We start from the raw sequence: 12,443 nt of genomic DNA on the forward strand, positions 1-12,443 counted from the left end.
AGCGAGGAGAAAAGTAAATGATGCACTGCGCTTCTTTGCTATTGGGCCCTGTCGCCGTCAGCTCCCCTTCGCTGTGCTCAGTCACTGTAGAGCAGCTCAGAAAACACATCAGTCTACATCAGCCCCAGTTAATCAGTGTGCAACTACCGGCTGCCATCCGGTGACTTGCTGGACTAAATACTGAGCTAAAACTAATGCCTGCTGATGCATGTGATGGCTGCAGACTAATTGTAATAGTTTGCCACATTCAAATGAGATTGACCTTTGGTTGGGAATATTTGTCACGCAAGCGCTGCTGGAATTAGAATGGCTGTATTTGTTTGAAGCGACTTTGAGCATTGTGTTTCACTTCAAGTTGTGAACCCTAAGAAATGTCTTTTCAGAATGCTTTTATTTGACCCTTATTTTGCCCTTTGTTGTGAACTGGCTTTAAATATTTTAGAATACCTCTACAACACTGATTTTGTCCTGCATTTGTCATTACTTTAAACAATAAAATACAAAATTAGTGGATGCTTAAGTCATTAATTTTGTATCCAATGCTTAATTGTGTTAAAACTCTTAAACACTGGACTTTTTTTTCTTTAAAAAAAAAAAAAATCCCCCCTCAAAAATGATCCCCAAATGAAGTTTGTAACAGTACAGCTCTCCAAAGTCCACAATTAACAACCGTGGGGTCTATGAATAAGAGACACCTGAGAAAATGATGAAATACAATAGGTATCTGTGTCCCTATCAACAAGCCAGAGTGAAAATTAAAAAAAAATGTATTCCTCCTTAATCAAAACTATATATGGAAACTATATTCTAACAAGTAGTCAGTCAACACTGATGTTATTCAACCTGCTCCACTGCATTGGGTTGTAATAGACTGAAATTGATAGTATAATTTTTTTTCTGCTATTATGTCCAACTTGTGTAACATGGATACAACACAGCCAGTTTGAAAAAGAAGCAGCTGTGTGGTTGCAGTAATCATCTTGAAGCTGTGTCGGCATGAACGACAAAGCAGATATTGTTTCTGCGGAGAAAACAAAGCGCAGAAGTTCATGCAGTGAAACGTTATCAGCCTGAATCAAGTGAGTTGTCTCGGACTGACTGAAAGAAAACAGGATACTGAACATTCAGGTTAGAAGGAAAGAGCATCGAAGTGGAGTCAGTGCTGAAAAACATGTCAGTAATTACTCGTAAGGCCGGAGTGGGAGTTGAAAAGGTTTCCAGAAGACAGTAATGGTTGTCTTTGACATGAGTGAGTCATATTAAAGCACCAAAGATGTCAGCTAAAAGGAAAAAGACAGAGGGTGCAAGTGAAAGAGAGTGGCTACACTGTAGTATCAGTGTTTCATGATTTCATTGTGACATGTATTGATGACATATGTGGCCATTTTCAGTAATCAGTGTTGAATAGAAGGATTTTATATATATATCCTACTTTACCTCACCTGTCTGTTTTTTAAAAAACTTATTATTATTATTATTTTTGCTTCATTTTAAGAGTCAAATTTTTAAAAAATACTAAAAGAACAGTTGAATAGAAAGAATTATCTTTTGAAAATAGTTAAGCCAAATCTGGATGTGTGATAATGTACATTGCATCTTGATCATAAGACAAAAGAGTGTTAATGACGCTTAATAAGTTTAATTGTACTAAAAGGTGTTATCAGTCAATTCACCAACCGTTCCTGTATGTTCCATTTTATTTTCATCACTGTGTAGAAGTGCTTGCTGTTAAAATAAGCAGGTTTTATTTTGTTACTGCAGGTATTGGTAAGAAAATGAAATATGATCCAGGGAGTTTAGTATGAAGAGCAGATCCAAGCGCTTTAAAATTTATCTGTCACTTGAAAACGATCAGATAAAGGGAAGTTATCGCAGAGTCCATCCGTTGATCACCCTTAACAAAGATTTGTAGTTAAATAGCAGAATTAAGCTCTTCATGGAACAAAGTTGTCAACCAGGAATATACATTTTGAACTGTTTTTGTTTTTCATTTGAAATATGCACCCTTTTTGTCTGGTATACTGCAGTACATCGAGTGGGGTCCAGAGGTTTGAGACCTATCTTGAAGATATCTCTATTATTAATTTGTTTTGAATTTAATACATTTGAATTTCAGAATATCTCAGTATTTGTTTGCTCTTTTTTTGCTTTAATCACAGCAGCACTCAAGCTGTATTCACTCCACAAGTTTCTTCAAACCTGATAACCGCAGCATAATTTAAAAAAGAGCTTCTTATGATGTCAGGAATGTTTGTCTTTCTTAGTTAAATGCTCCATAGATGTTCAGTGGGGTTGAGGTCAGGTGACTGTGGAGGAAACTCCTCGACAGTCAGGAATCTTTGGTCGTCTTTCATCTTCAAGTAGCTCTTCGAACCTCTTAGGTGTGCTTGGGCTCATTATCCTGCTGCAGTGTGAGTCCTTCTCCACAAAGATACAAACCAATGGGTGGAGCATGTCTTTCAAGAATGGAGCACTGCTTCTCCTCAGTCAGGGTGGAGGTGATTCAGTGCAGGAGTCCAACTCCAGCAAAACAATACCCCAGAATCTTCAGACCACCTTGTCTCACCTCGGGTTTGATACACTGTGGTGTCATGTCTGTTCATTTATTTTCGTCCATCCTTCTGTTAGTGCCACAAATTTCAAATTCAGATTAATATGTGACACACTGGTATGTCTTAACCCACCTCAAACATTTGCCCTTGTTTCCCTGCTGGCAAAACGGTCCTCTGAGACCACGACTGGACATTTTTCTTTCGTCAGCACTTTTGCTGATTGGACTCTAATAGTGTTTATTTAGCAAACTCTGTATCAGTAATTGAGTTGATTTTTTTTTTTTTTTTTTTCATTTCTCAGTCAACAAAGCTTCATGTATTGATCGTCTGACAGTCTGCTCACTTTCACTATGTCTGATTGTTCTTTGGAGACAACTGATCCTGTTTCAAGTTTCCACAACGTATTTTAAAATGCCATGCATTGCCCCTTTAGGTACCCTTCAGTTTAGCCATGATTTGATGATGAAAAAGTCCCTTTTTTGCTCAGAATAGCTGACTTTGGACTCTTTCACTTATTTCTGATGCCATATTATACAATTATTTGCTGGAAACCTGCTAGCCATATTTCTATCAGATGAACAATGGCCTCTGATGATCAAATCTACACGAGTGTGACCTGAAAACTGCTTAAAGGGAAGGATGAAACTCAGGGAAAGTGGACATTTTGTAGTAACACTAACCTGCTTCAGTTTAACTTTATGATTATGTGCTGAATTTCATGAAAATATGACAGATTCTCAATGTGCTTCCAGACTTCTGGACCCCTTTGTATGTCTTTATCCCAGTGATGCATCCTTCCCAATAGCAAGGAGCAGCAAGGATACAAATGATTCACTTAAAAAAATACTATAGGTTGAAATCAGAAGCTTGAACTACATCTGCTTGACTTCCATGGCCAGTGGTTAAAGAAAGACAACATATATTTATAATATATATATATATAAAGTGTAAGTGAACTATAGCCCTGTTATGCTTGCTTTGCTTAAATTTGAAATTTGTATGTTTTACTTGTATATGACACAAACATTGTACTTTTATTCGACTATACTTTTCTGAGAGCTATAGTTACTTGTTCAGATTCATATATATGAGTATATTTAACAAATCAAAAATGATCCAACAGTACATTGAACGTTTTTAATAGTTATTTGCTTTTTAATGAGCCATTAATATAGAATAATATAAAACAGTAAAGTACTCTTAATTATATTTTGGTTGTAAATATTCAAGTAAATGTAAGAGGCTCGGATTGAGTAGTTCTGGACCATTACAAGTATTTAGATGCATTATACTAACCCATATGTGCTATGATATAAATAAACAAATGGCTACAAACCGGAGGAACAAAGAGGAGTGAGAAAGCAGAGGTTTCTGCTGCTCCTTTTGATCTTTAATTTTTCACTAATTTCTCCTAAGGCTCCAAACTATGCCCTCAGATGCTGTTTCCCTGAGTTGCCCTCCTTTCATGACAGAACAATGTGGCCAGAGTTAATGATAGCTCGAGCAAATTGCGCTGTGACTGTGGCCAGGCTACAGACATTAATTGGTGCATTATGTGAGAGTGAACCTCCTAATGAAGCACTAGTTTGACCATACGCTCCCGGGGCCATTCCTTCTGAGGAAAGCTTTGTCATGCTTTGTGCTAAATGGTTACAAATGTGGGCTCTCCTTTGAAGACTAATATGCAACACAGCAACTAAAAACTAATTACAGCCCATTTCTGACTTTACTATCATTATCTGAAGCACCCTATTCACATTTACTGTGTATTATTAGGGGAATTGGCCTATTGTATGTATCTTAGTGTAGTTACAATGCTGTCAACAGCATAATTATAGTATTGTGTTGTCTGCAATCCTAAACTTTTGACTGCAAAAAGGCACTGTAAGAGCAGCTAGTGAGAACTGAGACAATGATACATTACATGTACCTCCCTCTGTGTATGTTCGGCTGAGTGTGTGTGAGAGAAAAAATACACCGGTGGGAAAACAGTGTGTCACTGCTGGTATTTTGTTAGGAGCGAATGCATACATAATGTGCTAATATTGAACGCCTGTTGTTTTGCCAGCAAATTTATGCAGATAAGGTGGATCTGTACTTTTCTGCTGGTATTTGCATAATCTTCACACATACCTCAGGGTTCCGCTGTGGCAGAAGTGAATTGATGAAATGATTATCAGGAACTTGAAATGGATTAATTTTGCCAGACTCATTTTGATGTCTGTCAGTGTGTCCTGTTGACCAGTTCTGAGGTCTTTGCCTGCCATTTGTCTGAACAGCTTAAGAACTGCATTCACTAGAAGTTTACTAATTTAAATGTCACTCAGCACCCAAAGTCTCACATACTGTGGCCAGGAATAGTCAGATGATATAATTACTTAAAGTATATGCCAATATATGCTAATAGCCTGTCGTAATTAAATTAAGTACATTCTACTAAGCATAACATGTTTTCTGAGGAATTGAACTGCAATTCACCCACCCTTTTAAAAACCAAATTAAACTATTATTTGGTGTCCTGCTTTAACAGACGTATGTCCTCATTCGGCTACAAATGCTGAACAGGAAGTTGTTTTATGACTTACAGCTGTTATAGCAAATTTGTTGATGAATAGTTTCACATGCAACGAGCACAGAACAATATTGACAATAACTTGGAGTCATTTTTAGCCACCCGTTGAATGGCAGTTCAGTCTTCACTCTCCTAACAATCAACAAGTAACAGTCAAAAGAGCTGTGAAACTGGATGAAAAACAGTACAGTTACTGGCCAGGAATCCAAAACAATTAGCTGAAATATGTTAAAATTATTTATTGAGTAAAGGGAAGTTAGATCATTTAATTGGCTTTATTAAATCACTACAAATAAGCCGTGTTTAAACCGATGTTAATTTAAAGACATGCGCAGCTTTGAGGGGACGAATGAATTTGACACTAATCAAGCATTTTCATGTTTCTATGCCATGGCTATGACAAATTTGAAGATTATTTAATATTTATACCAATTATATCACTGGCATTCAACAGCAATACAAAAATAGTGTAGCTGGTTTCAGGAGGCCCAGAGTGGTCAAACCTAATTAGCTTAATTAAAGACATGTCCCACATGTAATGTTTGAACATAATTTAATAATTACCACATTCATCTTTGAGATTTCATTGAATTAAAGTGAACAAACAAGACCACACCTGAGAGTACTGGCAAGCTTCTGCTGCATTCAAGTGTGTGCCACCAGGTTGGATTTTGTGGGAAAACTGTGAAATTGCTTTGAAGCCCAAACTGGAGCTACAGATTTGAGAGGTTCTGGGAGTGACAGTTGGTGAAAAAGTGAAAAGAAATGAAAATCTAAATTAATTTCATAAAGGAAAGGAGCAACCAAACAGTCACTTCATTGGATAGCTGTGAGATATTAAAAGGGCTCAGTGTAAATTAAATCAATCACTTCAGGAGATAGTTTGAGCAAACTTCTGGTTTGCCAGTGTTTGTGTTAGTTTATGTATAATTTTTGAGGTGACTAATATACAACATTTATTTTTCACCTGGTGCTTTTTACCAAATGTACATGAGCATTGCCAATCTTGAATGGGCTGGGATGTGACTGAATGTGGTATTTAAAACCAAAACCAAGCCGTCATATATGTGGTGAAGAGTAAACAAACGTAAAATAAATTAGGACTGAATTTTAACCACTTTGGTTCTTTTATGGGAAAAATATAGAGGGTTTAATAATTTGTATTTTTATTTAATTTGTTTTTATTTTATTATTTTATACAAGATAGAATGTATGTGTTAAACACTGAGACAAATCTGTGATTTTGGGCTCTACAGATAAAACCACCCTTCATTGACCTGGCTACCACTTGTGTTATATCAGGTTTAGACTGCAATCACATAAACTCACGCAATTACCAGCGTGTTGTCTGAACCCGGAATTAGACAAAAACTACTCATTGCTCATCCATTATTTATTCTTGGTATATATATATCATATTTACTGTATTAGTGTATTGCAGTTAATTTGTCGGTGGTGTACTCTGTATGTACCTTTAACCTCAGGTGTAATCTGCCTTGCTGAATAACCTGTGGCACAGAGTTTGTACTTACCTGTTAATGTATTCATATTTGCAGGGAGTTCAGCCACTGGAAGGTGAACAGCCTCGCTACAGAGAAGAGAGATTTCCTCAGAGCTCCGTTGCCCTTAGCGCCAGAGTTCCTACGCAACCTGCGGTTACTGGGGCGACGGCCCACCCTGCAGCAAATCCACGAAAACCTCATCAAGAAGTACGGGACCCACTTCCTAATATCTGCTACCCTGGGAGGTAAGAAGGAACTGCAGGTGACACACTCGCCTTTATTCTCGGGTCAGAAAGTGTCGGAACGCACCAAAAATAGAGGAGATACTCATGTAAGTTCTCAGAGGAGTTATACCGTGTGTTAGTGGAGCTCCACTGGAGTGTTGCCTTCCTCTTTTTTTTCCAAGGAGGAATGTCAAGTGCAAAGAAACAATTTCAACAATACCCACACATTGCAGCTGCAGCATTCAACCAGCGTTGTTTTCCACAGTGCTAATTTTACACTCATCCTTCCCTCTGATGAGCATCAGGCCTCAGCCTCACAAAGCAGAAGAGGGATTGAAGTGACCTGTTTCTTAGCATATGTCATGCTTTATCGGATTTCTTTTTAGCCCCGATCCCGGGGGAGAGCAGTAACTCACAAAACAGAATCGCCACGAGTATCGATTGTGTGCACCTCACAAAAACAAGACTGACACCTGTGTAATATTGAGAGAGACGTCCTCTGGATGTTGATATACAGCTTATCGTGGTCATCACACAGCAGAGCGCAGATATATGACTACATTCTTAGAGTTGGCTGTTTTTTATATGGGGAGAAATTTGATAGTAAGTATAAACATTCCTAAGCATCCATTTCTTCAGAGGCAGGCAGGATTTACAAGCCCAGCGTACTCAGATTATTCAACCCTATAATACACAGTGAATGTATAAAATAGTAGGGGAAACTTACTCATTTAAAAGTGATATAATGGACTTTAAATTAGGACAAAGCACTATAATTTGATAGCGATGTTAACCATATATATTCGACCTGCAGCCTTGTCAGATACCTGCTCCCTCCCCTTTGGATGCACTGTATTCATATAGCTGACAAATCCTGTTTTCTGACAGATACAGTCTTCCTACAACCACTCTGATATTTGCATCCACAGACACCTCACTCTGCTGCCACTTATCACTGGATGTATGCACTAGAGAGCCAGCGTGGGAGTCGGAGCAGAGATGAATGCAGTGTCAGACTGATAGTTAGACTTTATATGTAATTAACAGCCTCAACTACATGGGCAGAGCCAGTCTGCATACCGATTAGACTGTGGCTGAGCAAATTCACACATCCCAATATCTATTTTTGTTCTCTTTTGTTGTACTCTTTTCATTCCAGGCTTGCTTGCTTTTCCTGTCTGCCTCATTAGCTATGGTTACATTGATCTGTGAAGTATGTTTTGCAAAATAGTTGAAGGGAATACATTGGAAATGTATTCAAAAAATAAGCTGTGGAGCCTTGAAAGGGTCATTTTTACATGTATGAGTGAGTTGCCTTAATGTGATAACAAAAGCTTTCAGGACATTATAGAGGATAAAATGTACACTTTGAATTGAAAAATCTAATAAAAAGGGAGAGGTTACTTTATGGTGCACTATATAGTAGACAGGGAGGGATTTCAGTGTCACAACCCAAAATGTAAAAGTTGTAGTCTTATTGGGATCACCTGAAGATCTTCAAAGCCTCTGGACTCTCAGTATGATTATAACACCCATAAATAATGGTGTGCTTTGATGAAAACCCAAGATTTTTGTCTGATATATACAAAGCATGCTTAGCAAGACACTTCAGGAGTGGCAGTTTTACTAAATATCACACTATACCCTGTTGACTGAGTTCAGGGAGGTGGGGGATAAAATATTCCCTTTGGTCCCTAGTAATTTAAGTCATTGTCATGGATGGGATATTACAGGAAGTGGTAATTTACTTGGACAGGCCACAGGAAAATGTGGCAACCTTTTATCTCAATTTAACAGTTACATATTCAGTTATTTTTTTAATTTTTTTTAATAAATGCAGGATTTTTACCATTGAAGCATAGGTATTTGATTAATTTGGGAATTGATGTCTGTGAGGGGATGATGTCAAATACCAGTGGTATTGCTTATTATACCCTATATAAAATCAGTTGAGACAGGGGGCTCTAGCAAAAAGAGGACACCCATAGCTGACAGAAGCCCATTTAATGAGCTTCCCGGGTCACCATAAACATGCAACTGGCCACTTGGGTTTCAAACTAAACCAGGTGAGGAGTGTGTGTCAGATAGTTTGGAGAATATTCAGTAAGTTAAATGAGCCATGCCTGCTGACAACAATAAAATAAAATCAGCCACTGACATAGCACAGGAGTGACTCGTGCGCCTCAAACACTGCAAACAGTTCATATTGCTTATGACCCTTTTTCAGATTATGTTTAGTTTTCACAAGAAACACAATAAGCTTAATATCTTTAAGTCATTAGAGGTTGTTTTTTTTTTAAATAAAAAAAAAGAGTAATTGTCCTGAGCAATTATTACAGCATGTTATGAAACACCATCAGAGGACATCAGAGGACAGGGGAAAATACAGTTGACTAAACTATTGTCTCCATTTGTATGACTTCAGCAGTAATGGTTTTATAATTGTCTGATGAAAGGGACCAAAGCCAAGGCCAATGACACATTATCTGCATCACAGCAGACAAACCACAAAACCACAGAGAGACAGTGAAGGGCTGCCAAACAAATGTCAAAAGCAAGAACAGAATGTCACATTTCTTCCAACTACACAATGTCAGTCTGCTGTGGCAGGGAGTAAGTGAGCATTCATAACGTTTCCTTTGTAACCACCTTGAAGATGGTTCAGTTGGTTATTTAACAGCAGTCAGAGAAATGAATAGGGTTCATTCCAGTGTGCTGTAAAATAATCAAAGACAATTTATTGATTTATTATTGATCCACAGGAGAAGAGTCTTTGACAATTTTCCTGGACAAGCAGAGGCTGAATAAGAAGTCAGAAGGCAACAGCAACAGCTCGGTGGTGTCCCTGGAACTGCTCCATCAGCTGGCAGCTTCCTACTTCACAGACCGAGAGAGCACCCTAAGGCGACTGCACCACCTCCAAATCGCCACCTCTGCGATTAAGGTACTGCTCAGCTCACATTCACACAGCAGACATCCAGGAACATATTCTGTAATGAAAAATGCCTGTTTCAGTATACAACACATACTGTATACAGCACTGTTTATTTGCTTTACATGGACTTGTTTTTGTAGTTCTCCAGTTTCACAACCAATCACTCATCACGGTACACACAGACATATACACTCTCAAAAAACTGCCCCTTTAGGAATTGTTCAATGCTGCACCTTTGAAACGTAGCTCTAACAGACAATATTTTCTGAAGATTATTTTCAAGTTGCGTCTTTACTTTAAAATCTGCCGAGAGACGAAAGACAGCAGTCAGGAACACATTATTTTTCAAAAGTGGCAAGCTCGATTAAAAGCACAGTGCATGCACTGCAGCCCACAGAGGCACTAAAGCATGGCAAACGTCAAGTTTCTCTAAAGTCCCATTGGGAAAGGTATAATTATGTACACTGCACCCCACTGTATTCCATCTGGACTGGGGAACCAGCTGGTGCGTGTGTTTGTGTATGCAGATGTTCCACACGAGGGTTAAAACCACCAGACAATTACCATCAGTTTTGTAAAAAGCTGTTTGATTCCAAAACAAAGTAGCTGTCAAATTGTAAGTGGTTGAACACCCTTTGAAAGCACACGAGCCAGTACTTTGGTTCATTTTATTTACCTGCACACTCAACACTCAACTCACCTCAACATGGTGAATTGCCATTAACCAAAAACTACCACCAGGCTTTTGCTGTCTCTTTTCTTCATTAATTGCAGAGAGACACCATTTTTGTTGAGAATTCACTCAAAGAAACAGAAAAATATATCCAATTATCTGCTCAGCCTGCCTTTACCTTGTTTGAATCATTTTTTTCTCCCCTGATTGGAAGCAAAGCATAACCAAGCAATACATTTTTCACATCCAAACAGATCCGTTGGCTTTCATGTGATGACAGCAGGTGCGTAGGAGGGTGGACCATGCTTTCATGCTTTAACTTAAATAGCAAATCTGATTTAAATGAGTAATTGCAAACTGTCAACTTTGCTTGCACCTTCAATAAGTTGGCCCATTTCCAAGTGCAGTCATTTAAAATGCTGCATGCAGCATTCTCATTGAATGCAGAGGTGACTTACTTTAAAAAGTAAAAATGCTTGTTAAAAACAAATAAGAATAAAAACTTTCGAGTATAACTCGGTAACATTAACTGTGGAACACTGTCTGTGTTCCTGCCAGGCACAGGAGGAAATGGACATAGAAAATCAAGAAATGCTCTAAAGTACATGAGAAACACCAGCTGTCTGCGCCAAGGACATACCAATGTCACTTTCTAGCTTTTTTAGTAGAGTAGAAAGTCGTCCATTCTGCCCATCCTCAGACATTTCAGCAGGAAAGCTTTTTTTTTAAAGGTAACATTGAAATAGAGAGATCTAGATTCAGCAGCACAAAAAAGGTAGAGAACCAACACCGCCCCAGAGGTATCGTATGCCAGCGAAAAAAGAAACCAAGCTCAAGAGACTACAAGTGAAAGGAAGAATCAACCAAAGTTACAGCTGAAATACCGCTGACGTTAGATGGAAACATTTTATTCAAGCAAATGAATAAAAAATAGTTCTAGGTTGAAAGAAGCCCATACAAAGAATGTAAACATAATTGTTTTCCTGTAGACGAAAAAAAATATGAATTTCATGAGTAAAAACTCATTTGACCACATGACATGTGAGTGTGCACATGTCAAACATTTATTTTGGCCATGCAAAACATGTGGTTCTGGAAAAAAAAAAAATGATCATGCAATATGTGAAGTCCATGTAGATTCCCATGTGAAAACGTTTTCCACATATTTCCCCATGTTATCATATGTTGCAACATGTGGTAAACATGTGTCATACATGTGTTCACATATGACAAGTGTGGACAAATGGGAAACTGCTTTTTTCTGGAATGGTCTAGTTTGAAACAGCTTGAACAGTGGACCACCTTTCTCTGAATGTTCAAGGAAGGACAATCTAACATTTGATCAAATGTTTATTAAACTTGCACATTAAAATAGCTCTCATTTAGCAATAGGTTTGAGTACAGTTGTGGATCAGGAAATGTTTCCATATCTCTGTAAATTATCCCAAACAGTGTCTGCAGTTTAATCTTTGCATTTAACTATCAGGACTTTAAAAAACGTCAAAATTGGTCCAGGTGACTAAGGGAAAACATTTTCAACCCCGGGTCTTTTCTCTGCTGTTGAATTGTTCTTAAAGGTCTTCTGAAGTTGAGATTAAAATGTTTTTACATTTTGTTGACTAAAACTATTACAAATTGAATGACAAAGGTTTGACTTAAACTAAATCACATATTCATCAAAAGAATGGAAATAAATCAGGTACCAGGATTAACACTGTTTAACATTAGCTACAATAAACAATATGTTATGTACATATAGATCTGGGACCAGTCTGGCTCAATTGGTAGAGCAGGTTGCCCATGAATCATGAGGTTGGTGTTCCTCCTGTCTCCTTGTCCTCCTGTCCTTAGGCAATATACTAAACCCCAAGTTGCTCATCATGACAGGCAAGCTCCCTGCATGGCAGACCATTTAGCATTTTGAAATAAGCAGTACATGTGTGTGCACTAATTTGTTTTATTAATTTTAATCCTAATTCATAATT

The 12,443-nt window shown here is 37.9% G+C and overlaps 1 protein-coding gene across 2 annotated transcripts in view; it reads left to right on the forward strand.

Annotated features, from left to right (window-relative positions):
- brinp2 (bone morphogenetic protein/retinoic acid inducible neural-specific 2) overlaps positions 1–12,443 on the forward strand; it is a 223,449-nt gene that overhangs the window by 135,622 nt on the left and 75,384 nt on the right. For both annotated transcript variants that reach the window (XM_069709790.1, XM_069709791.1), the window contains exons 3-4: positions 6,681–6,871; positions 9,613–9,794. In XM_069709790.1, the coding sequence (XP_069565891.1) occupies positions 6,681–6,871; positions 9,613–9,794 (373 nt within the window). The remainder of the gene's footprint in view (positions 1–6,680; positions 6,872–9,612; positions 9,795–12,443) is intronic.

This window comes from Brachyistius frenatus, unplaced genomic scaffold (genome assembly GCF_029030835.1).
Source record: "Brachyistius frenatus isolate BFR_SWC_R1_liver_20210118 unplaced genomic scaffold, ASM2903083v1 Contig_85, whole genome shotgun sequence".
Classification (NCBI taxonomy): domain Eukaryota; kingdom Metazoa; phylum Chordata; class Actinopteri; family Embiotocidae; genus Brachyistius; species Brachyistius frenatus.